The sequence below is a fragment of the Nomascus leucogenys genome, chromosome 10 (assembly GCF_006542625.1).
Source record: "Nomascus leucogenys isolate Asia chromosome 10, Asia_NLE_v1, whole genome shotgun sequence".
In the NCBI taxonomy this organism is placed as follows: domain Eukaryota; kingdom Metazoa; phylum Chordata; class Mammalia; order Primates; family Hylobatidae; genus Nomascus; species Nomascus leucogenys.
In genome coordinates, this window is record NC_044390.1 from 59,251,280 (window position 1) to 59,278,043 (window position 26,764).

The 26,764-nt window shown below is 41.6% G+C and overlaps 1 protein-coding gene and 1 pseudogene across 2 annotated transcripts; both read right to left on the reverse strand.

Annotated features, from left to right (window-relative positions):
• Positions 1 to 859: 859 nt before the first annotated feature.
• Positions 860 to 3,909, reverse strand: LOC115836975 (annotated as a pseudogene).
• A 5,972-nt stretch (positions 3,910 to 9,881) lies between these two features.
• On the reverse strand, positions 9,882 to 26,255 carry ZNF441 (zinc finger protein 441). 2 transcript variants are annotated; one of them, XM_003275768.2, is made up of 4 exons: positions 26,065 to 26,255; positions 16,197 to 16,323; positions 15,538 to 15,601; positions 9,882 to 13,921 (listed from the first exon to the last, which is right to left on the reverse strand). In XM_003275768.2, the coding sequence occupies exons 1-4, from the start codon at positions 26,065 to 26,067 to the stop codon at positions 12,034 to 12,036; spliced, it is 2,082 nt and encodes a 693-aa protein (XP_003275816.1). In that variant the 5' UTR covers positions 26,068 to 26,255; the 3' UTR covers positions 9,882 to 12,033. The 2 variants fall into 2 exon arrangements, with proteins under 2 accessions (XP_003275816.1, XP_030676604.1); XM_030820744.1 differs by lacking the exon at positions 26,065 to 26,255 and having other exon boundaries at positions 16,197 to 16,396.
• Between the last annotated feature and the right edge of the window lie 509 nt (positions 26,256 to 26,764).

The following is a 26,764-nucleotide window of genomic DNA, read 5'->3' on the forward strand; positions in this document are numbered from 1 at the left end:
TCAACAACAACAAAAACAACCCCATTAAGAAGTGGTAAAGGCTGGGTGTGGTGGCTCACATCTGTAATCCCAGCACTTTGAGAGGCCGAGGTAGGCGGATCACCTGAGGTCAGGAGTTCAAGACCAGTCTGGCCAACATAGTGAAACCCCATCTCTACCAAAAATACACAAATCAGCCAGGTGTGGTGGCAGGTGCCTGTAATCCCAGCTACTCAAGAGGCTGAGGCAGGAGAATCACTTGAACCTGGGAGGCAGAGGTTGCAGTGAGCTGAGATCACGCCACTGCACTCCAGCCTGGGTGAGAGACTCTGTCTCAGAAAAACAAAACAAAACAAAACAAAACAAAACAAAACAAAAAAAGGTAAAAAGTGGTCTCAGGAAATAAATAGACATTTTTCCTTCCTTCCTTTCTTTTCTCCCTCCCTCCCCCTTTCTTCCTTCCTTCTTCCTTCCTTTCCTTTCCTTTCTTTTCCTTTCCCTTTCTTTCTTTCTTTCTTTTCTTTCTTTCTCTTTTTCTTTTCCTTCCTTCCTCTCTCCTTTCTTTCTTTCTCTCTTTCTGTCTCTCTCTCTCTCTTTCTTTCTCTCTTTCTTTCTTCTTTCTCTTTCCTTTCTTTCCTTTTTTCAGAGACAGTGTCTCCCTCTGTCACCCAAGCTAGAATTCACTGGTACAATATTAGCTCACTCAAATTCCTGGGCTCAAGAGATCACCTGCCTCAGTCTTCTGAGTAGCTGGGATTACAAGCACATGCCATGACACCAAGTTAATTTTTTTTTTAAGAGACAGGGTTGGGCCAGGTGTGGTGGCTCACACCTGTAATCCCAGCACTTTGGGAGACTGAGGTAGGCAGATCATGAGGTCAGGAGTTCGAGTAAAGCCTGACCAACATGGTGAAACCATGTCTCTACTAAAAATACAAAAATTAGCCAGGCATAGTGGCACGTGCCTGTAATCGCAGCTACTCAGGAGGCTGAGGCAGGAGAATCGCTTGAACCCAGGAGCCGGAGGTTGCAGTGAGCTGGGATCACGCCACTGCACTCCAGCCTGGGCAACAGAGTGAGACTGTGTCTCAAAAAAAAAAAAAAAAAAAAAAAAGAGAGTCTCACTATGTTGCCCAGGCTAGTCTCAAACTCCTGGCCTCAAGTAATTCTCCTGCCTTGGCCTCCCAAAGTGTGGGAATTACAGGCATGAGCCACCATGCCTAGCTGACATTTTTCAAAAGAAGACACACAAATAGTTAACAAGCATATGAAAAAATGCTCAGCATCCCTAACATCAGAGGAATGCAAATTAAAGCCAAAATGAGATACCATCTTACACCAGTCAGAATGGCTATTATTAAAATGAGGAAAAAGTAACAGATGTTGGTGAGGATGCAGAGAAAAGGGAATGTTTATATGCTGTTGATGGGGATGTAAATTAGTACAATCTTTATGGAAAACAGTATAGAGATTTCTCAAAGAACTAAAAATAGAACTACCCTTTGATCCAGCAATCCCACTATTGGGTACCTACCCAAAAAACAAGAAATCATTATTTCAAAAAGATACCTATACTTGTATGTTTATCACAGCACTATTCACAATAGCAAACATATGGAATCAACCTAAGTGTCCATCAATAGATGACTGGATAAAGAAAATGTGTTATATATACACAATAGAATACTATTCAGCCATAAAAAGAATAAAATTATATCTTTTGCAGCAACATGAATAGAAGTGGAGGCCCAATCTTAAGTGAAACAACTCAGACATAGAAAGACAAACACTGCATGTTCTCACATGTAAGTGGGAGCTAAGTAATGTGTACACATAAACATAGAGTGTGAAATAATAGACAGTGGAGACTTAGAAGGGTGGGGAGTGGGAAGGGAGGGGACAATGAGAAATTACTTAATGAATACAATGTACTTTTTTCCAGTGATGGATACACTCAAAGCCCTGTCTTCACCACTATGCAAATATATCCATGTTACAAAATTACACTAGTACTACATAAATTTTTTTTATTTTTATTTTTCGGAGATGGAGTCTCGTTCTGTCACCCAGGCTGGAGTGCAGTGGCGGGATCTCGGCTCACTGCAATCTCTGCTACCTGGGTTCAAGTGATTCTCCTGCCTCAGCCTCCCAAGTAGCTGGGACCACAGGCACCACACCTGGCTAATTTTTTTTTATTTTACTAGAGACGGGGTTTCACCGTGTTGCCCAGGCTGAACTCCTGAGCTCAGGCAATCCGCCCACCTCTGTCTCCCAAACTGCTAGGATTACAGGGGTGAGCCACTGTGTCTTGGCCTTACATAAACTTATATGAATAAAATTTAAATTTTTTTCACTTCCTTTTTTATTTTTAATTTTGTGGGTACATAGTAAATGTATATATTTATGGGTTACATGAGATATTTTGAAAGAGGCATGCAGTGCATAATAATCACATCAGGGTAAATGGGGTCATCACCTCAAGTATTTACCCTTTATGTTACAAACATTCTAATTATACTCTTTTAGTTATTTTAAAATGTACAACTAAATTATTTTTTACTATAGTCACCCTGTTGTGCTAACAAATACTAGGTCTTATTCATTCTTTCTCTTTTTTTTTGTACCCATTAACCATTCCCATTCCCCACCCCCTCTACCCTTCTCAGCCTTTGATAATCATCCTTCTACTCTCTATCTCAATGAGTTCAACTGTTGCAATTTTTAGCTCCCACAAATAAGTGAGAACATGTGAAGTTTGTCTTTCTGCACTTGGCTTATTTCACTTAACACAATGACCTTCAGTTACATCCACGTTGTTGCAAATGACATAATTTCATTATTTTTATGGCTGAATAGTATTCTATTGTGTATATATAACATATTTTCTTTATCCAATCATCATTGATGGACACTTAGGTTGATTCCATATGTTTGCTATTGTAATAAATAAATATGGGAGTGCAGGTATCTCTTTGATGTACTGATTTCCTTTCCTTCTCTTTGATATAGTGATTTCCAATCCCACCCAGCTGTGGGATTGCTGGATTGTATGGTAGCTCTATTTTCAGTTTTATGAGAATCTTCCAAACTGTTGTCCATAGTGGTTGTACTAATTTACATTCCCACTAACAGTGTACAAGGGTTCCTTTTCCTCTACATCCTCACCAGCATTTGTTATTGCCTGTCTTTTGGGTAAAAGCTATTTTAATTGAGGGAAGGTGATAGCTCATTGTAGTTTTGATTTGCATTTCTCTGATGATCAGTGATGTGGAGCACTTTTTTATATGTCTGTTTGCCATTTGTATGTCTTATTTTAAGAAATGTCTATTCAGATCTTTTGCTCATTTTAAAATCAGATTATTAGATTTTTTTCTCTAGAGTTGTTTGAACTCCTTATATATCCTGGATATTAATCTATTGTCAGATGGATAGTTTGCAAATGTTTTCTCCTATTCTATGGGTTATCTCTTTGTTGACAGTTTCCTTTACTGTGTTGTTTCTTTTTTAACCTGATGTGATCCCATTTGTCCATTTTTGCTTTCACTGCCTATGCTTGTGGGGTATTATCTAAGAAATCTTTGCCTACTCCAATGTCCTGGAGACGTTCCTCAATGTTTCATTTCAGTAGTTTCATAGCTTGAGGTCTTCGGTTTAAATCTTTAATCATTTTGGCCGGGCGTGGTGGCTCATGCCTGTAATCCCAGCACTTTGGGAGGCCGAGGCGGGCGGATCACGAGGTCAGGAGATCGAGACCATCCTGGCTAACACGGTGAAACCCCGTCTCTATTAAAAATACAGAAAATTAGCCGGGCGAGGTGGCCGGCGCCTGTAGTCCCAGCTGCTTGGGAGGCTGAGGCAGGAGAACGGCGTGAACCCAGGAGGCGGAGCTTGCAGTGAGCCGAGATCGCGCCACTGCACTCCAGCCTGGGCGACAGAGCGAGACTCCATCTCAAAAAAAAAAAAAAAAAAAAAAAAAACTTTAATCATTTTGATCTGATTTTTGTATATGGTGAGAGATAGGGGTCTAGGTTCTTTTTCCCGCATATGAACATTCAGTTTTCCCAGCACCATTTACTAAAGAGACTGTCCTTTCCCCAATGTACATTCTTGGCACTTTTGTCAAAAATGAGTTCACTGTAAATGTATAGACTTATTTCTAGGTTCTCTATTCTGTTCCAGTGGTCTATGTATCTGTTTTTATGCCAGGACCATGCTGTTCTGGTTACTATAGCTCTGTAGTATAATCTGAGGTCAAGTAATGTGATTCCTCCAGTTTTGTTCTTTTTGATCAGGATAGCTTTGGCTATTCCAGGTCTTTTGTGGTTCCATATAAATTTCAGGATTATTTTTTCTATTTCTGTGAAGAATGTCCTTCATATTTTGATAGCAATTGTATTTAATCTGTAGGTTGCTTTGGGAAGTAGACACATTTTAACTATATTTATTCTAATCCATGAACATGGAATATCTTTCCATTTTTTGTCCTTTTCAATTTCTTGCATCAGTGGTTTATGGTTTTCATTGTAGAGATCTTTCACTTACTTCTTAGGTTAAATTAATTCCTAGGTATTTTATTTTATTTGTAGCTATTGTAAAGAGGACTTTCTTGATTTCTTTTTCAGATTGTTTACTGTTAGCATACAGAAATGCTATTCATTTTTGGCTTTTTAATTTTAATTTTTTTTCTCCCAGTGATCCTTGTTCTGAAGAAATGCTACTGATTTTTATATGTTGATTTCGTATCCTGCAACTTTACTGAATTTATTGGTTCTAGTAGTTTTTTTGTGAAGTCTTTAGGTTTTTCCCAAATATAAGATCATGTGATCTGCAAAGAAGGATAATTTGACTTCTTCCTTTCCAGTTTGGATGCCCTTTATTTCTTTCTCTTATCTGATTGCTCTAACTAGGACTTCAAGTACTAAGTTGAATAACAGTGGTGACAGTGGGCATCTTTGTCCTCTTCCAGATTTTAGAGGAAAGGCTGTTTTTCTCCATTCAGTATACTAGTTGTGGGTCTGTCATATATGACTTTTTATTATGTTGAGGTATGTTCTTTGTATACTCGGTTTTTTTTAAGGTTTTTTATTATAAAGGGATGTCAAATTTTATCTAATGCATTTTCAGCATTATTAAAATGATCATATAGTTTTTGTCCTTCATTTTGTTGATATGATGTATCACATACTATCCTTGCATCCCTGGGATAAATCCTACTTGGTCATGATAAATTATCTTTTTGATGTGTTGTTGAATTCGGTTGCTAGTATTTTGTTGAGATGTTTGCATGAATATTCATCAGGGATATTGACCTATAGTTTTCTTAATGTGTCTTTGCCTGGTTTTGGTATCTGGGTAATACTGGACTCATAGAATGAGTTTGAAAGTATTCTTTCCTCCTCTATTTTTTTGTTTCTTGAGGCGGAGTCTTGCTCTTTCTCCCAGGCTGGAGTGCAGTGGTGCGATCTCAGCTCACTGCAACCTCTGCCTCTCAGGTTCAAGCGATTCTCCTGCCTCAGCCTTCTGAGTAGCTGGGATTACAGGAACGTGCCACCGTGCCTGGCTAATTTTTGTATTTTTAGTAGAGACGGGGTTTTACCATGTTGGTCAGGCTGGTCTCGAACTCATGTCCTCGTGATCTGCCCGCCTCGGCCTCCCAAAGTGCTGGGATTACAGGCGTGAGCCAGCACACCTGGCCTCCTCCTCTATTTTTCAGAATAATTTGAGTAGGATTGGTATTAGTTCTTTAAATGTTTGGCTAATGCCTGTAATCCTAGCACTTTGAGAGGCTGAGGTAGGTGGATTGCTTGAGCCCAGCAGTCTGAGACCAGCCTGGGCAACACTGCAAAACCTTGTCTCTATAAAAATTAGTTGGGCATGGTGGCATGCACTTGTGGTCTCAGCTACTCAGGAGGCTGAGGCAGGAGGATCACCTGAGCCTAGGAGGTCAAGGCTTCAATGAACCATGATTGCACAACTGCACTCCAGCCTAGGCGACAGAGCGAGACTCTTTCAAAAAAAAAAAAAAAGAGTGGACATGGTTTAGTTTGAAAAGTCCTTTGGTAAGTTCAAGCCAAAGGCTGAGGGCTATTTAAAAACATTAGTCATGGAGTGGCAGAAAAGTGTTTCGTTGTGAATTAGCAAACTGAATGTTGATCATATAAATTGGGTCATTCTTGCCAAACTCAACTATAAGAGTCAACAGGCCAAGGGGGAAAAGCACTCAGGGCACATACCAATGCTCCAAGTTTGTCATTCTTTGCCAAGCTGCTGAAACAGCCAGTTGTATCCTGAAACCGGTTTTATCTAATAGTTACTGAAACAACTTGCTGTGACTCTAAGAATAGTTTTACTCATTGCCATCATTTCCCGATCAGAACTTTCCAACTCCCAAAAACCTTACTAGTGCCAATGAACTTTCTTGAAGAACCATATGTAACACTTCTTTTCATGAAACCGCCAATGTTCTCTGTTTTTCAGACATACCAAAGACCACTTGGTCTGTGTGTATGCCCTGAATTACAAGTATTTCTTCCCAAATAAAATGTTTTAATTTCAGAAATTCATCTTTGACAAATCTGACTTTCTGCCATTAGACACTTCCATGAGTCTACAGTCCCTTTTCTTCAGTTCTACAAACCAAAAAGCTCTGACAACTCTTTTTTGTAAGGTAGGCATGAACCTGACATCAAGAAATAAGAGGCTATTTATTGGCTTTTTTGTTCTGTTTCAGGTATTTACTCATTTTGTTGTAGGAATATTAATGAGTTTGATCTCAGAGTGCCGTTTCAGTTTCTACTAAGAACACTACATTATCTATGATATATTAATTATCTCAGCTTTTTACAGATGAAATAACAGGCTCAAAGAGGCGCAGTGACTTGCCCAAGGTTGTTTCACATCTAGGGAGAGTAAAGAGTAGAATTGAGGTCTTCTGCCCCCTTCACTTGTTTTTTGTTGTTTTTTCCTCATTGCACTGTACTGCTTCCTCATGATATTACCTCTGAAGACCATCTTGATAAATTCTTCTGTGTGGAAGAGTTTAAGCAATGACATTCATCTTATTTGACATTTTCTTCTATTTGAGACAGGGTCTCACTGTGTCACCCAGGCTGGAGTGCAGTGACGCCATCACGGATCATTGCAGCCTCAACCTCCTAGGCTCAAGCAATCCTCCCACCTCATCCTCTGGAGTGGCTAGGACTACAGGTACATGTCACTATGCCTGGATCATTAGAAAGAAATTTTTTTTTGGTAGAAATTAGGTCTTGGTATATTGCCCAGGCTGGTCATTCATAGGTGTTTAAAGTGTGATAAATGGATGATTTAAGTCTGATAGAACTTTTACACATATTATACATTTAAGTATATACACATGGAAACTCCTAGGAGTTGGTTACGTTTACATGGTGGAAAAAAAAAACCCTTCAAAATAATTATTAGTTTGAGAAAAAGATGTCAATAAATAATTTCTACATCAACACATTTTTTTTTGTTGTTGTTGTCGAGGCAGAGTCTCGCACTGTTGCCCAGGCTGGAGTGCAGTGGTGCCATGTCGGCTCACTGCAAGCTACACCTCCTGGGTTCATGCCATTCTCCTGCCTCAGCCTCCCAAGTAGCTGGGACTACAGTCACCCGCCGACACGCCCAGCTAATTTTTTGTATTTTTAGTAGAGACGAGGTCTCACCGTGTTAGCCAGGATGGTCTCGATCTCCTGACCTCGTGATCCGCCCACCTCAGCCTCCCAAAGTGTTGGGATTACAGGCGTGAGCCACCGCTCCTGGCCTTGTCAACACATTGTTATATGTAAAAAAGCTAATCAAATGTGAGCTTCCAACAATTCCCTCTGCTTCATTCTTCTGACTTTCAACAGATCATGGTTAACACCAAGGGCTCTGTGTCTGAGGTTTCACATGTTTACGTCACCTATTTTAAACGGTCTCAACCTCACTCCACCACCACTGACCCATCAAATCATTTCCGCAGCTAAATCCGAAGTATTCTGTAAATAGCTTTCCCTTTCAAGGAGTCTAACTGGACTTCAGGTTGAACTCCCTTGTGGCTCTCTCATGTTCCTTGATTTATTCATTTGAAATTGTCTTCCAGGAGAGATTGTGATATCCTAAGTGAGGACCTCATCCATTTTATTTGCTTCTCTTCTCCCTAACCTGCTACACCATCTGTTCATTGAAGGCACAGAATATTTTAAACTGACCATCACTTGCTGTAAATTCTGGAGATCTCAGCACAATTCAGAAATCCACACCCTAAAGGAGTTACGTGTGGATGTTAATGCCATCCTCACCACAAGAGGGAGTTCATTGTCTCTTTTTCTGCAAATCGGTGCAAAGCAGTTTTCTTTTCTTTTTTTTTTTCTTTTGAGACCAAGTTTCGCTCTTGTTGCCCAGGCTGGAGCGCAATGGTGCAATCTTGGCTCACTGCAACCTCCGCCTCCCGGGTTCAAGCGATTCTCCTGCCTCAGCCTCCCGAGTAGCTGGGATTACAGGCAGCTGCCACCACGCCCGACTAATTTTTGTATATTTAGTAGAGATGGGATTTCACCATGTTGACCAGGCTGGTCTTGAACTTCTGACCTCAGGTGATCCACCCTCCTCGTCCTCCCAAAGTGCTGGGATTACAGGCGTGAGCCACCGCGCCCAGCTTTTTTTTTTTTTTTTTTTTATCTACAGGATAACACTTCATAAAAGTAACAGTGACACTATTCAGTTTGGTGCATTTATATGATTTGACTTTTCATAGGTTGTTAAGAAAGCAGTAAAGTCTGTGAACTTGGATTGGATTTCCCTGACTCTGAAAAGTGTATTGAAAAAAAATGTATATATGGAAAAGAGTAGCAGAGGTGAAAGAAAGACTTGCTGAGGAGGTGACATGTGGGATGGGACCTGAAGTAATGTATTAGTATAAAAAGTCGGGTCGGCCGGGCGCGGTGGCTCACGCTTGTAATCCCAGCACTTTGGGAGGCCGAGGCGGGCGGATCACGAGGTCAGGAGATCAAGACCACGGTGAAACCCTGTCTCTACTAAAAATACAAAAAAATCAGCCAGGCGTGGTGGCGGGCGCCTGTACTCCCAGCTACTCGGAGAGGCTGAGGCAGGAGAATGGCGTGAACCCGGGAGGCGGAGCTTGCAGTGAGCTGAGATCGCGCCACTGCACTCCAGCCTGGGTGACAGAGCGAGACTCCGTCTCAAAAAAAAAAAAAAAAAAAAAAAAAAAAAGTCAGGTCAGAGGATTCAAGGAAGATGGCAGAATAAAAAGCATGAAGAATCTGTATCCCCCACCTGGATTTGCACTGGCAGAATCCAACTGATGTAGCTATTTTGAAACTGCGGATACTATTAAAAGCTTGCAGCTTCCAGGGAAATAATTGGCTAATAAAATTTGGTTAATTTCAGTCAATTTCAACTCTTAGTTGAGTCAGCAGCCCTGACTCATTCTCCCTCCTCAGCTCCATGACAGGTAGCTGTGCATAAGTTCTAACAGCAGTTTGCATGCAGTTTTGGGGGGCCATGGTGGACAAAAAGGACCTGTCTTCCAAATATTGGGGATCTGCGCACTGCTTGATAATTGTTGCTTCTGATCACAGAGTTACAAAGAAGTGGTGGTGATTGTTGCTGCTGCATCTCTCTCCATTTTTTGAAGGCCCTTCCCCTCCCCATCTGAAGTCACTTCCAGGCTGCTGCCTTTTATTTTTCCCTTAATGTTTTTATTCCTCTCCTTTTGAGAGCCACTGAAGATTAGGTTGTGCAAAAATAACCATACATACAGAGAAAATTGGACAGTTACCACACATGCCCAGGGACAGGCGCAACTAAGAAAAGACCTGAGAAGAACTTAAGTTTACACCTTAAGCTGTTCCTCAGCCCACAGACACCTGACAATAGTGTTATTTTAAAACTATTTTATATATTTTCTTTTATTGATACATATTTTACATATATATAAGGTACACACGAGTATTTGTTGCATGCATAGAATGTGTAATGGTCAAGTCAGCGTATTTGGGGTATCCATGATCTTGAGTATTTACCATTTCCATGTGTTGGTAACATTTCAAGTCCTCTCTTCCAATTACTTTGAAATATGCAATACATTGTTGCTAACTATAGTTCACTTTAGCCTGCTTTCTAACATTCCTTTGATCTAAATGGAAATTTGTATGTATTCACCAATTTCTCTTCATTTCCCCTTCTCAGCCTCTGATAACTGTTATTCTATTCCCTATCTCCATGAGATCAAGTTTTTCACCTCCCACATGTAAGTGAGGACATGTGGTATTTGTCTTTCTGTGCCTGGCTTATTTCACTTACCATAATGACCTCAAGTTCCATCCATGTTCTTAGCAATAACATTTTACTCTTTTTTATGGCCAAATAGCATTCCACTGTGTACATAAACATTTTCTTTATCCATGTGTCCACTGATGGATGCTTAGGTTAACTGCATATCTTTATTATCATGAATAATGCTGTGATAAATATGCAAGTGCAAGTATCTCTTTGATATACTGATTTCTTTTCCTGTGGATATACCTGGTTTGCTGGATCATATGGTAGTTCTATTTTTAGGTTTTTGAGATATCTACATACTGTTTTCCACAGTAGTTGTTCTAATTTATACTTTCACCAACAGTGAAAGTTTTCTTTTCTCCACATCCTCATCAGCATTTGTTGTTTTTTATCTTTTTTAGTAAGAACAGTTCTAAGTACAGTATCTCATTGTGGTTTCAATTTGGATTTTCCTAATCATTAGTGATGTTGAACATATTTCCATATGGCCATTTGCATGTCTTCTTTTGAGAACTGTCTATTCACGTCCTTTTCCCACTTTAATGGGATTATTTATATTTTTTGCTGTTGAGATGTTTGAGTTCCTTGTATATTTGGATATTAGTCCCTTGTCACATAGTTTGCAAATATTTTCTCATATTCAACAGGTTTTCTCTGCACTCTTGTTGTTCCCTTTACTTTGCACAGCTACTTTTTAGTGTAATATAGTCTCATTTGTCTATTTTTGTCTTTGTTGTCTGTGCTTTGAGGTATTAGCCATAAAATCTTTGCCTAAACCAATGTCCTGAAGTATTTTCAATATGTTTTCTTCTAGTAGTTTTACAGATTCAGTAGGTACAACTGTTAAAGAATGTGATCTTCAGGTACAATCCTGTCATGCAACAAAGGCTCCAGGTCACTTGAAGGATAACAAAATGCCTATAACCACTGGAAGGTTTGGTGATGTAAAGAAAAAGAAGGAACAGCTTCCTGTAATATTTGTAGCTAAAGCAGCTGCAATTATGGAGATGAAACCTTCAATACTTAAAGATCTTATACTCGCAAACTCCACAGATCCTGACATTGTTGCTGACATGTACATGTACTTAGGACAATGACAGTTGTATTTGTACTGAACATGTAGACCTTTTTCTTGTCATAATTCCCTAAACAATACAAAAGCAACTTATACAGAATTTACAATGCATTGTGTATTATAAGTAATCTAGAAATGATTTAAAATATACAGAAAAATGTGCCTAGGTTATATGCAAAAATGCTGTTTAATTTCAGGGACTTGAACATCTCTGAATATAGGTATTCCTGAGGGTGCTGGAATCAATTCACCTCAGAAACTAGGGAGGACTGTATTCAAAAGAAACTGAAGCTACTAAATGCTTTATCACATTGTTTACATTCATAGTGGTTCTCTGCAGTTTGAAATCTTTCATGTAACTGAAATGAATTAGGACTAGTAAATGCATTTCTACATTCCTTACAGTAGTAAGGTCCATTTCTAACATGTCACAATATCCACCTTTGAAAGTTTGCTAGAGAAAGAAAGCTTTTTCATATTCCTCACATTCATTATATATACTTTTTTGAAGTATGAATTTGGTCATGTTTTCAAAAGGTACTAAAAAAATGGAAGGTTTTAGTACATTTTTATATTCATACAGCTTTTTTCAGTGTGAGTCTCTTTTATGTATTTGTAAGAAGCTGAAGGTACTTAAGGCTTTCCCACATGTTCAACACTCATAGGGGTTTTCTCTAGTGAGTCATTTCATGTTTATGAAAGGAACTGATACAATGAAATGCTTCCCCACATTCTTTACACTTATAGGGTTTCTCCATACTGTGGGTCCTTTCATGTTTATGAAAGGCACTGGGACAATGGAATGGTTTCCCACATTCCTTACATTTATACGGCTTCTCTCCAGTATGAACTCTTTCGTGTATTCGTAAGTAACTTGAATGACTGAAGGCTTTACCACATTCCTTGCACTCATAGGGTTTCTCTCCAGTGTGAGTTCTTTCATGTCTTTGCACTGAACTGGGATAATCAAAGCCTTTCCCACATATCTTACATTTATGAGGTCCATTTCCAGTATGTGTTAGCATGTGTCTTCGAAAGCTTGAGAGATCAGATAATGCTTTCCCACATTGCTGACAACCATAGGGTTTCTCTCCAGTGTGAGTCCTTTCATGTAGTTGAATGTAACTGGAAGACCTGAAGCCTTTCCCACATAGTTTACACTTATAGGGTCTCTCCCCAGTGTGAATTCTTTCATGTCTTCGAAACGAACTGGGAGAATCAAAGCTTTTCCCACATATCTGACATTTATGAGGTCCGTCTCCAGTGTGCATTATCATGTGTCTCTGAAAGCTTTTCAGATGAGAAAGTGCTTTTCCACACTGCTGACATTCATAGGGCTTTTCTCCAGTGTGAGTCTTTTCATGTACTCGAATGTAATTGGAAGACCTGAAGGCTTTTCCACATTGTTTACATTTATAGGGTCTCTCCCCAGTGTGAATTCTTTCATGTATTTGAAGGTAAGTGCAACAAATGAAGGCTTTTCCACATTGTTTACATTTATATGGCTTCTCTCCAGTGTGAGTAATTTCATGATTTCGAAAGTAATAGAAATCACTAAAGGCTTTCCCACATTCACATTTATAGGGTTTCTCCCCAGAATGAGTTGTTTCATGCCTTCGACATAAACTGGGAGAATCAAAGGCTTTCCCACATACCTTGCATTTATGAGGTCCATCTCCAGTGTGCGTTATCATGTGTCTTCGAAAACCTGTGCAATCAGAGAATGCTTTCCCACAATACTTACATTCATACGGTTTCTCTCCAGTGTGAGTTCTTTTATGTCTTCGAACTGAACTGGGAGAAAGAAAGCCTTTTCCACATATCTTACATTTATGAGGTCCATCTCCAGTGTGCACTATCATGTGTCTTTGAAAGCTTCCAAGATGATAAAATGCTTTCCCACATTGCTTACATTCATAGGATTGTTCTCCAGTGTGAGTCCTTTCATATAGCTGAGTGTAACAGGAACAACTGAAGGCTTTCCCACATTGTTTACATTGATAGGATTTCTCTCCACTGTGTGTTCTTTCATGTCTTAGAGTGGAACTATAAGCAGGAAACGCTGTAGAACACTGCTCATATTCATATGGTTTCTCTTCAGTGTGAGATCTTCTAAGCATATGAAATAAACTAGGCCAAATAAAGGCGTTTCCACACAACTTACATATACAAGGTCCATCTCCATGGTGTGCTGCCATGTGTCTTTGAAGGTTTTCAAGAGAACTGAAGGTTGCACATTCCTTACAATCATAGAGTTTCTTTCCATGCTGAGGCCTTTCATGTATTTGAAAGCAGGGCTGATAACTGAAAGCTGTCCCACATTGTGTATGTGTATATGGCTTCTCTCCATATTCTTGATACTCACATGGTTTGTGTTCACTATCAACTCTAATGTAGCAATTAAGAGATGAACGACCCATAAGGACGTCTGTACACTCACTGCTTTCCCACGGATCTACTCCACATATTTTCTCGTTCATAATACTGTCTTGAATCTGGGTAAAGGGTCCTCCACATTGACTATTATCTTTAATTTCACAGGATCTCTCTACCATATGACATCTGTAAAAAATAAGAAGTACATTAGTAAAGGTTTGTTTATAAATGATTTTGTATTAATAAGTATTGGATTTACATTTCTTTTCTTCTTTTTTTTTTTTTCTGAGACAGGTTCTCGCTCTGTTGCCCAGGCTGGAGTGCAGTGGTGTGATCTCAGCTCACTGCAACCTCCACCTCCTGGACTCAAACCATCCTCCCACCTCAGCCTCTTAAATAGCTGGGACTACAGGCATATGCCACCACACCTGGCTGATTTTTTTTTTTTTTTTGAGACGGAGTCTCGCTCTGTTGCCCAGGCTGGAGTGCAGTGGCGCAATCTCGGCTCACTGCAAGCTCTACCTCCCCCGGGTTCACACCATTCTCCTCCCAAGTAGCTGGGACCTCCTCCACACCAGCCTCCCAAGTAGCTGAGACCACAGGCACCTGCCACCACGCCTGGCTAATTTTTTATATTTTTAGTAGAGACGGGATTTCACCGTGTTAGCCAGGATGGTCTTGATCTCCTGATCTCGTGATCTGCCCACCTCAGCCTCCCAAAGTGCTGAGATTAGATTTTTGTATTTTTTATAGAGAAGAGGTTTCACCATGTTGCCCAGGCTAGTCTTGAACTCCTGAGCTCAAGCAATCTGCCCACCTTGACCTCTTGTAGTGCTGGGATTACAAGGGTGAGCCACCATACCCAGCCTTTCTTTTTCTTTTTTTTTTGAAACTGGGTTTTCCTTTGTTGCCCAGGCTGGAGTATAGTGATGTGAACAGGGCTTACTGCAGCCTTGACCTCCTGGGCTCAAGCAACATTCCTGTCTCAGCCTCCCAAGTAACTGAAACCACAAGCACAGGCCACCATGCCTAGCTAATTTTTGTATTTTTTGTAGAAAGGGCGTCTTGCCACGTTGCCCAGGCTGATTGAACACCTGGGCTCAAGCAGTCTTCCTGCCTCAGCTTCCCAAATAGTTGGGATTACAGGTGTGAGCTATCGAACCTGGCCTGAATTTACATTTCTAACATTATCATGCAAAGTGTAGGTTTCATGCCCTCTTTGAACATGAATGGACAGAATGATGTACAAGATAACTCGACCCCAGCTGTTTTGAAGATAGTGACATTCATATGGGAATTCTTAATACTGTTTCCAAGGGAACTATTTTGCAGGCACTGAATAGCCATGTCACATTTAAGTATACGTTTTTGAAGAAAATTTTCTAAGAATAAATAAATTTAAGGTGGGCTTGTTAATTTTCCTTGCTTCTTTTTAAAATTTTGGGCTGGTCACAGTGGCTCATGCCTGCAATACCTGCCTTTTGAGAGGCCAAGGCAGGAGGAATGCTTAAGGACAGGAGCTTGAGATGAGTCTGGTCAAACATAGCAAGACCCTATCTCTAAAAAAACTAAATATGTAGCCACATGTGGTGGTGCATGCCTGTAACCCTAGCTACTCAGGAGGCTGAAAGGGGAGGACCATTGAGCACAGGAGTCTGAGGCTACAGCGAGCTATGATCATACCACTGTACTCCAGCCTGAGCAACAAAGTAAGGCACTGTCTCTAAAACAAACAAAATAAAATTTCTGGCATATTATGAATCACTCCAAGGACACAGCTTTCTCTTGTGAGTGCAAATTACCTTAGATTTCTTCTGAGATCTTTGTACTGATCTTCTTCTATATCATGAGTTTGCCATGTCATTCCTAAAAGTTAGAACCAGAAAGTGACTATAAATTATTATAAAATTATAGAAAGACTGTAAGATTTTATGTACACTGCAATCATGCATGATTCACACACCAAACTACAGTTGAGTCTTCAACACAGGTTTGAACTGCACAGGTCTACTTACATATGAATTTCTTCAGTCTCTGCTACTCTTGAGACAGCAAGACCAACCCCTCCTCTTATTCAGTCTACTCAATGTAAAGACAATCAGAATGAAAACTTTGTAATGATGCACTTTCTATGAATACTAAATAATGTTCCACTTCCCTATGGTTTCCTAATGAATATTTTCTTTTTCTAGCTTACTTTACTGTGAGAATATATAGCATGTAATACATATGACATATAATACATGTATTAATCAACTGTTTATGTTACCAGTAATATTGCCAGTAAACAGTAGGCTACTAGTGGTTAAGTTGTGGGGGAGAAGAAGATGTATGACTGCTTGGGTGGCTGGTTCAAGGGCCAATTATATACCCTTTCCATATTTCAAATAATTGAACAGCATTGATGACCAAGAAACAAATGTCTCTAATTGACTAAGTGAAGGCACAATGACATCCTTACCTATACAGTCCAGGTTTCTGATGGTTTCCTGCATCACATCTCTGTAGAGACTCTTCTGTGATGGACCCAGCAAAGCCCACTCCTCACAAGTGAAGTTTATAGCCACATCCTCAAATGCCACTGAGTCCTGAAACATTCCACATGTGCAGAGGAGGAAGATTAAAACTGAAGGCACTGGGAATGTATATTCACTTCATAACCTTCACATGATGCTGTGGTTTCCAAGCATTTATTCAAAAACATGGTAAACCCACTCTTACTTTCTCTTTACACTCATTTTATCCCAAACAACAATTCTGATGCTAGAATTGAACATGTTTTGTAAAGTAACAGTTGAATAAGAACACACCTCTTGTTGGTGAGTTAAGAAAGTGAGTCTTATTGCCTGAATTACTCCTCATTTCTATTTCTACAGTGGGTCTGCAGTTCTTGTCATGACAAAGTCCTACTACCTACTGTGCAAAAGAGAGTTACCAGCAAGAAGGCTCTCACCAGATGCCCAACCTTGATGCTAGGCTTCCCACCCTCCAGAAGTATAAAAAATAAATATCATTTCTTATAAATTACCCAGGTTAAAGTATTCTGTTATAAGCAACAAAAGAAAGACTAAGACAGCCATGAAAAAAATACTCTGAGGCCAGGCACAGTGGCACACACCTGTAATCCCAGCACTTTGGGAGGCCGAGGCAGGCAGATCACCTGAGGTCAGGAGTTCGAGACCAGCCTGACCAACATGAGAAACTCTGTCTCTACTAAAAATACAAAAAATTAGCCAGGCATGGTGGCGCATGCTTGTGATCCCAGCTACTCGGGGGGCTGCAGCAGGAGAATTGCTTGAACCCGGAAGGCGAAGGTTACGGTGAGCCGAGATCGCGCCACTGCACTCCAGCCTGGGCAACAAGAGAGAAACTCCGTCTCAAAAAAAAAAAAAAAAAAAAAAAAAAGGAAAAAACACTCTGGTCACTGTGTCTGTAATGAGTGCCCCTTGTGCCTTGGGGGATTTAGCCTGTGCTATGTGACTACACTAAGAGAGAACATTTGGAAGCTAGCAACTGGTTTACTGTAGAACACATGTAGTTAAGTATGACAAAAGACTAATAAGGATATTTTGCCATCCCAATGGAAAAATTAAACTTTATTAAGTAATGTCAAAGAAGAAGAAAAGAAGGGCAAAGATTGTATATGTTCTTAGAAAAAAATTCAATGTCATCTCTCATGAATATCTATAATATTTCCCTAAATCCCTAAACAGACCTTTTTGTCATCATTAAAAATTACACGACCAAATCTAATAGAAGTCATAGAAGTCACAAACATCTAAAAATGCTAAAATCCTTCTAACCAAGAAAGCAAGAGCTTTCTAAAAACAGATAAAGTATTGTGAATATATTATATTCAGCACCCTGTACTATTAACACAGAGATAAACAAATAGAATAAGGAAGTAGGAAAGCTTTGTGGAGTTTTTATTTGTCCTTGTCTCAATCCCTCCTCACATCAGAGCCAGTCTTGAAGACAGCAGACCAAATTTCCAATGTGGATCCCTAGAGAGAGCAGATCAGATCTTATCTGTAAGTTATTGCACCTTTGTATTTTTCAATCCATCTGTGGACTATCCAAAGATCTGAAAGAAAGCTCTCTTTTTTATTTGATCAATGATGGAGCTAATTAGGTCAAGCTTGGCAGGAACTGCTTCAAATTATTGCAAAATACATAAAAAACCTTCAAAAACTGGGACAACAAATATGATTAAGACATATGGTAGAACATCTATGTCCTGGGAATAAAAAAGGAGAGAATAATTTCCCTCAGAAATCAGGGCATTCAGGCTGAGCGTGGTGGCTCACGTTTGTAATCCCAGCACTTTGGGAGGCCAAGGCAGGTGGATCACCTGAGGTCAGGAGTTTGAGACCAGCCTGGCCAACATGTCGAAACCCCATCTCTACTAAGAATACAAAAATTAGTCAGGTGTGGTGGTGGGCACCTGTAGTTCCAGCTACTCGAGAGGCTTAGGGACGAGAATCGCTTGAACCTGGGAATCAGAGGTTGCAGTGAGCCGAGATTGAGCCACTGCACTCCAGCCTGGGCGATAAAGCCAGATTCCGTCACACACACACACACACACAAAGGCTGGGCGTGGTGGCTCACGCCTGTAATCCCAGCACTTTGGGAGACCGAGGTGGGCGGATCACGAGGTCAGGAGATCGAGACCATCCTGGCTAACACGGTGAAACCCCGTCTCTATTAAGAATACAAAAAATTAGCCAGGTGTGGTGGTGGGCACCTGTAGTCCCAGGTACTCTGGAGGCTGAGGCAGGAGAATGGCATTAACCTGGGAGGCAGAGCTTACAGTGAGCCGACATTGCGCCACTGCACCCCAGCTTGGGCGACAGAGCAAGACTCTGTCTCAAAAAAAAAAAAAGGGGGCATTCAAAAGCACTCAAGTGTTTTGGGGAATTGAGAATGCATGCACTGGAAATGCATGCACTGGAAAAAACTCATTTTCACAGAAGACCTGGGGAGGCCCTCATTTTCAGCTCTGCATCATCTCTCAGTTTGGTAAAACAGAAAGGGAAGGCTAAAGCAGAGTTTTAAGCAGTCTGGCTAAGTGTTCACTAAATACTACATCACAGACCCATCCACAAAGACTGGAAGAGGTCAGGTTTTTGTTTGGCATGTCTTTTTTACTTTTAGCTGCTAGCATTCAGGAAATCTATCAGAATACTGGATGAATACAAGCTAAAGGAACAAAGACTTCAGTGACTACACTGGACAGGGAATACAGTCTCTGCAAACATGCTCTGAAAATGTTACTAAACAAATGAATAATTAAAACCTTCCACAAACCAAAAGGGCAAACAGTGAAGGGGAATCTGATTTCCAGATTATAACATTCAAATGTCTGCTTTACAACACAAAAAATCCACAAAGACTATAAAGAAGAATGAAAATATAGTTCATCAATGGAAAAAAATTTAATTTAGATAAACCATCTCTGAGAACCTCAGACATTAGACTTATTGAATAAAAACTTTAAAGCAACTGTCTTAAATATGTTCAATGAGGTAAAGGCAATTATGAACAAAGAACTAAAAGAAAACCAGAAAAGGGATGTATGGATAAAATCATATCAATACAAAATTAGAAACTGGACCATATTTAATTTATGCAACTGCAAAGGACAATATCTAAAATGAAAATTTCTCTATAGATGTTCAACAGATGTGAGCAACCAAAGTAAAAAATCAGCTAAAATGAAGATAGAACAATTGAAGTTATTTAGACTAAGGAGAAAAAAAGAAAAAGGAATGAAATTGATAGAATGTATGATTGATACAACTGCCTTGCCAGTAATGTTAAAAGAAGTTCGTCGGAGAGAAGAAAAATTATATAGATTAGAAATTTGGATCACACACACACACACACACACACACACACACACGAAGAGTGTTAGAATTAAATGAAGACATTTGAAATTCTTTGGTTTTCTTATACCTATCTGATCTAATATAATAGATACACGTTTGTTCAACATAATAATATCAGCAATGTATTGGGCAATACAATAGAGGAATTCAGAATAGTTTGTTATACCAGCACTACCCCTGAAGCCGGTATAGTGTTATTTGAAACTGTAGGCTCATTAGTTGTGAATGGTATTCTACAGACTCTAGTGAATTCACTAATAAAATTTAAGAAACAAATAGATTTACTATACTCATAGAAGCAAGCAAATGGAATCATATACATGCTCAGTCAAAATGAAAGAAGGCAGAAAGGAGAAAGTTGAAAAAAACAGATAATGTACAATAAACAGAAAACAATAACATATATGTGATATTAATCCAATTACATCAGTTATGGATTATGATTATATAGTTATGACATAGAATGTGTATTACCTATATTCAACAGTAAAAAAGGCAGGAACTGGCAGAGTATAATGAAAAAGAAGACCCATCGATGTGCACAAGAAAACCATTTTAAACAGAAAGGTTTGGATAAATATATGCGATTCTAGCCCCAATCAAAAGAAATATGGAACATCGATACTAAATTCAGACAAATAAGATTTTAGGTCAAAAAAATTACACATGATGGAGACATTTCATAATGATAAAGGGGTCAATCCTACAAGACATAATAATCCTTAACATTTATCCCCATAAACACAGATCATGAAAATACATAAGGCAAAAACTTATAAAACCACAAGACAAAATACACAAATCTACAACGATAGTTGGAGAAAAACAACTCACCTCTTTCAATAATTGACAGATCAGTTTGGCAGAAAATCACTAATGATACATGTGAACTCAAGAATACTATTAATCAACTAGATTTAATTGATGTGCATTTACAGATTCTTTCATTTTACACCAGCAGGCTACACATTATTTTCAAGCCCACATGAAGTATACACCAAGACAGACTATATTCTGAATCATAAAACACACTTGAACACATTTTTAAAAACAGAAATTCTATAAAATATGCAATCAAACTATATTATAATTAAGGTAGCAATAAATAACAGAAACATACTTGAAAAGCCTAAAAAATCTGGAGATTTAAGTCACAAGCCTCTCAACTATAAAAGTGTCAAAGAGAATTCTCAAGCAAATATAAATATTGCAATGTTGATAAAAAAAAGAGTATATCATAGCAAAATTTTTAGAATGTGCTTAGAAGGAAACGTAAAGAATTGAATGCAGGCCGGGCGCGGTGGCTCACACCTGTAATACCAGCACTTTGGGAGGCCGAGGCGGGTGGATCACAAGGTCAGGAGATCGAGACTATCCTGGTTAACAAGGTGAAACTGCATCTCTACTAAAAATACAAAAAATTAGTCGGGCGTCGTGGCGGGCGCCGGCAATCCCAGCTACTCGGGAGCTGAGGCAGCAGAATGGCGTGAATCCAGGAGTTTTGCTTTGTTGTCCAGGCTGAAGTACAGTGTCATGATCTCACTGCAACTTCTGCCTCCTGGGATCAAGTGATCCTCCCACCTCAGCCTCCTGAGTGGCTGAATGTGCCACCCCATCCTGATAATTTTTTGTGTTTTCTGTAGAGATGGGGTTTCACCATGTCGCCCAGGCTGGTCTCGAACTCCTGGGTTCAAGCAGTCTGCCGATCTTGGCCTCCCAAAGTGCTGGGATTGTGGAAGGTTTTAATTATTCATTTGTTTAGTAACATTTTCAGAGTATGTTTGCAGAGACTGTATTCTCTGTCCAGTGTAGTCACTGAAGTCTCTGTTCCCTTAGCTTGTGTTCATCCAGTATTCTGACAGATTTCCTGAATGCTAGCAGCTAAAAGTGCTGGGATTACATGTGTGAGCCACCACGCCTAGCCTACCAGTGCACCCAGCCTGGCCTAGGACTTTTATTATTTATTGATTCAATTTCTTCAATAGTTATAAGCCTTTTCATATTAATTATTTCTCCTTTTGTGAGTTTTGGTAGTTTGTGTCATTCAAGGAATTGGTCCATTCCATGTAATTTATCAACTATGTGGGCATGCAGTTGTTCCTAATACTCCTTTGAGGTCCTTTAATGTACACGAGATTAGTAATCATAACCCCCCTTTCTTCTGAGTTAGCTTGCCTATGGGCTTATTCATTTTATTGATCTTTTGAAGGAACCAGCTTTTGGTTTGTTGATGTTTTCTACTGATTTCTTGCTTACTATTTCATTAATACCTTCTCTCTCTCTCATTGTTATTTTCCTCTGCTCGATCTACATGAATCCTGCTATTCTTTCTTTAGTTTCCTAAAGTGGAAGGTTTTTAAGCATTGGTTTTATATCTTTGCTTTCTAGAGATTGCATTCAATTTTTTTTTTTTTTGAGATGGAGTCTTGCTCTGTTGCCCAGGCTATAGTGCAGTGGTAGGCTAGGCATGGTGGCTCACACGTGTAATCACAGCACTTTGGGAGGCCAAGATCGGCAGACTGCGTGAACCCAGGAGTTCAAGACCAGCCTGGGCAACATGGTGAAACCCCATCTCTACAGAAAACACAAAAAATTGGCAGGATGGGGTGGCACATCCAGCCACTCAGGAGGCTGTAGTGGGAGTTCCACCCACTCAGGAGGCTGAGGTGGGAGGATCACTTGATCCCAGGAGGCAGAAGTTGCAGTGAGATCATGAAACTGCACTTCAGCCTGGACAACAAAGCAAAACTCCATTTAAAGCAAACAAACAAAAAGTCTCAAGAAAAAGGAACAGGCCAGCATGGTTTCACTGTTGAATTCTGGAAAACACTTACGGAAGAAATGACACCAATTCTCTATAATTTCTTTCAGAAAATAGAAGCAGAGGGAACACTTTCTAATTCATGTTGTAAGGCCAACACTGATAATATGGTTTGGCTCTTTGTCGCCACCCAAATCTAATCTTGAACTGTAATCCCCATAATCCCCATGTATCAAGGGAGGGACCTGTGGGAGGTGACTGGATCATGGGGGCAGTTTCCCCCATGCTGTTCTTGTGATAGTGGGTTCTCATGAAATCTGATGGTTTTATAAGTGTTTGACAGTTCCTCCTTCACATGCTGTCTTGCCTGCCACCATGTAAGAAGTGCCTGCTTCCCCTTCCACCATGATTGTAAGTTTCCTGAGGCCTCCCCAGCCATGAGGAACTGTGAGTCAATTAAATCTCTTTTCTGGTAGTTCTTTATAGCAGTGTGAAAATGGACTAATACAACTGCCTTAATACCAAAACTAGACAGACATTACAGACATATCTCCACCATCTGAGGGCATAATAGGAAGAATGCCATCTGCAAATCAAGAAAGAGGCCCAGGCTTGGCATGGTGGCTCACACCTGTAATCCCAGCACTTTGGGAGGCCGAGGTGGGCAGATCATGAGGTCAGGAGATCGAGACCATCCTGGCTAACACGGTGAAACACCGTCTCTACTAAAAATACAAAAAATTAGCTGGGCGTGGTGGCATGTGCCTGTAATCCCAGCTACTTGGGAAGCTGAGGCAGGGAGAATCACCTGAACCCATGAGGTGGAGGTTGCAGTGAGCTGAGATCATGCCACTGTACTCCAGCCTGGGCAACAGAGCAAGACTCCATCTCAAAAAAAAAAAAAAAAAAAAAAGAAAGAGGCCCTCACTAGACAACTGACCTGCTGCTTGAAACTAAATTCTCAGCCTTTACAGCTTTGAGAAATGAATATCTGTTGTTTAAGGCATGCAGTCTATGGTAATTTGTTATAGCAACCCAAAGGACTAAGTTAGGAAGGGTCTTTCTCATCCACACATCAAGGCTTTGAAGACTACAGTAATCAGGAGAGTATGATATTAGCAGACTGATGGATACATAAACCAATGAAAAATAGCAAATTCTGGAACAAGAGCATCTACTTAAGGTACAAGAACCTATGACACAGCAGGTATTGCCAGGCAGTTATACAAATGAGGGACACTTCAACAGAAATGATGGAGACAAATGGTTATCTAAAGGAGAATAATCCATCTTCTGCCCAGCATCTCCATATACAATGATCAACTAACTATAGACTTTCCAGTTTTCATTAATTTTTACTCAGTTTGTTACCTCAGCTTCCATTTTGAATATGGTTTTGTTTTTTCATACCAAAAAAGGGGTTTTATGACCCTTGACACAGTTTCTAGTTCTCTATCTTCTCCCAGTTCTTCAATTTGGTTGATCCATATGCATCCCTTATACCATCATCTTCTTTCACCACCTCCCTATGGGTGCAGTGTGTCAAGTCAGGTCCTCCTATCACCTGGAACATCCCCAATCCCGATGCTGCTCACTGAAGTGCTCAGTAACCATGATCCCAGGAGACACTACATTGTTAGCTTTTCAGGTTCTTGCAGCACCTCAGTGGGGTTGGTTTTCCTGTCCTTAGGGATAGTTTTCTCCCTTCATTAGTCTGAGAACATCAGAAGGGAAGAATCATTTCAGTCCTGTCCCCTTAATACCACCATTCAATTGGCTGACTAGCCATATATCCCCAAGGAAGGGATGGGGGAAGAAAAGCTGAGTGTTCTAAGGAAGTAGCTTCTTTTTTTTTTTTTTGAGACGGAGTCTCGCTCTGTCGCCCAGGCTGGAGTGCAGTGGCGCAATCTCGGCTCACTGCAACCTTCGCCTCCCGGGTTCACGCCATTCTCCTGCCTCAGCCTCTCCGAGTAGCTGGGACTACAGGCGCCCGCGACCACGCCCGGCTAATTTTTTGTATTTTTTAGTAGAGACGGGGTTTCACCATGGTCTCGATCTCCTGACCTCGTGATCCGCCCGCCTCGGCCTCCCAAAGTGCTGGGATTACAAGCGTGAGCCACCGCGCCCGGCCGTTAGTAGCTTCTTGAGGAAGGGTATACCAGGAGACTCCTCCCACTACAGGGCATCACGCTGCTTCCCTACAAGGTCCCACTATCTCCACCTCAGGGTGTCCTCTGGGAGGAGTGACAAAGGGACTGATATTCACTTGACACTACAAGAGACTTGGCAGCTGTGGGCATCTTGGGGTAGCCCCAGGCAGCTCTGAAATCCAGGACCAGGAAACCATAGAGGATGGGCTGGGGACTCATCACTCTGTAACGTTTCCAAAGAGGAACCTTAATCCAAAGACATTCTCAAAGGGTGTCTCTGTCTAGGGATGATGAAGGGAGTAACAAAGATTTTATGTATTAATATTCATTTTTTTTACAGCGAAATGTCTGGTGGTTTTTCTCTGCTTCCTCACATGCGAAATGTTTACAAACACAAAACCTTTTACAACGAGCCATATATTGCTATGTATAAACAAAATGACAATTAAAATACTAGCCTCTGTTTGAAATATAAACTGGGGGACAAGGAGTTCATAAAGTTGCTGTGAATTGAGGAGAGAAAGCCTGAGGAAGGCTCTGGAAGCCAAGGGATTTTCTGTCGGCCCTAGTAGGAGTTAGGATGAGAGAACACAGTGGTGGACTTGAGACCCTGCTGCCCACATCTTTGGAAGACTCGAAGGGGAACGGGTCGCCCTTGGGAAGAAAGAAGGGACCGGGGACTACACAGACCACAGCTCCTCCCACACACAAACCTCACACACGAGTCTGCCTGGTGACCCGTCGTCACCGTGCAGCCTCCTCACCGGGTTCACAGGAACTGCGAGCCAGGCTGGAGGCGAGATTGCAGTTAGATATTAACCAGGTGCCCTCAGCCCCGCTGCCTCGCGGGGCCGCCTCCCCAAGAGTCAGGCCACAGCAGACGCTGACCGCCGGCTTCCCCATTGTGCTTGGGGATGAGATCTCTGAGAGTTGCTCAAGAGTCGCCTGAGTTCTTTCTCAGATCCTGAATCCCAGCGGAAAGCCTGGCGACGACCAGGCTGAAGACCCCACGAGGGAACCCACTCAGCAGAAGAACACGGTTTCTTCACCTCCAGTCCCAGAAGTCACCCCTCACTTCCCCACCATCCAGCGACCCCACGCCCCAGCTACCCCCGTCCACACCCCTAAACACCCCATCCCCAAACCTCTCAGGAAGGCGGATCTGGGGTGTCCTCCCCTCTCCCCCTGTTAAACTGTTTCTGCTGCAGCCCTCGGCGTCTCGGTGCAGTGACTCGGGCCGCCAACCTGTGCCGGTTACAGCCGCACAATCTGGGGAGACGCGGGACTGCGGGCGCGGAGCTGCCCAGACAGGCCGCCAGGGCCAGGGCCGCAGTGGCCGCGCAGGGACGGGACAGGACGCCCAGGGTCCCGGCTGCCGCTCCAGCCCCATCCTGCGGCCGAGGGGACCGAGGGCCGAGCTGCGCCAGGGTGTCGCCGGCGGGGAAGCCCTGGTGCCACCACAGCCGGTTCTGGCCGGTTCCAACCAGTCTCTCCTCGCACGCGTCGGGACACCAGACCTCACACACTCACCATTTCCCGGCTTCCGGTGTCCAGGTTCCTCCCTCTGCCTCCCGCAGTCAGTGCGGGTCCCAGCGAGACAGAAGCTGCCACAGACGTTCCAGGGAGTCTCTCAGTGACAGAATCCGGAGCCCAGTGCAGGGGCGTGGAGAAGACTCGGCGGGCTCTTTGAACCTTGCACCCTCCTCCGGTCAGCGCGCCTGATTGACAGTTCTCACGACCCCGCCCCGCTGCCCTGATTGGATAGTGCGCCAGGTCCCTCCCCCGGGGACTGAGTAACGGAAGAAGCAATCTAGGGCAGCGTGTGGAGCCTGATAAATAGATTCCAGACAGGCCTTGAGAGGACTAGCTTCCTCCCTGCGCGGTGACCTGACCGCCTCCCAGGGGACATTTGCATTTAGGCAGTATGTCCTGACCTTCCTCCTTCTTCCTTCTGGACAGGGACCCACAAGTCTGTGCAGGAAATTCCAGACTCGCTGTCCAGTGGAGCTATCCCCTGATTTAAGAGCAGGAAGGGAGCCCAGGCCACACTGCAGCAGAAGGGAGGGCCTGATGTCCTCCAGGAATCAGGAGTTTTGGATGAGGCTGTTGGCTGCACAGGCCAAGCCTTTCTCCCACCTTATGTCTCAATCTACTAATTTTCAGTGCAGAAGATAAAAACACCCCAACAATGCTGGGCACTGTGGCTCACACCTGTAATCCCAGCACTTTG

What these genes read in the sequence shown, in the direction of transcription:
- ZNF441 (XM_030820744.1), bottom strand. Translation starts at nt 16,332, where the DNA reads ATGTTTCAGGACTCAGTGGCATTTGAGGATGTGGCTATAAACTTCACT. An exon ending in CAGAAACCTGGACTGTATAG is followed by an intron (nt 15,602 to 16,196) that starts GTAAGGATGTCA and finishes TCTAACTTTTAG; the next exon opens with GAATGACATGGCAAACTCAT. An exon ending in GATCTCAGAAGAAATCTAAG is followed by an intron (nt 13,922 to 15,537) that starts GTAATTTGCACT and finishes TATTTTTTACAG; the next exon opens with ATGTCATATGGTAGAGAGAT.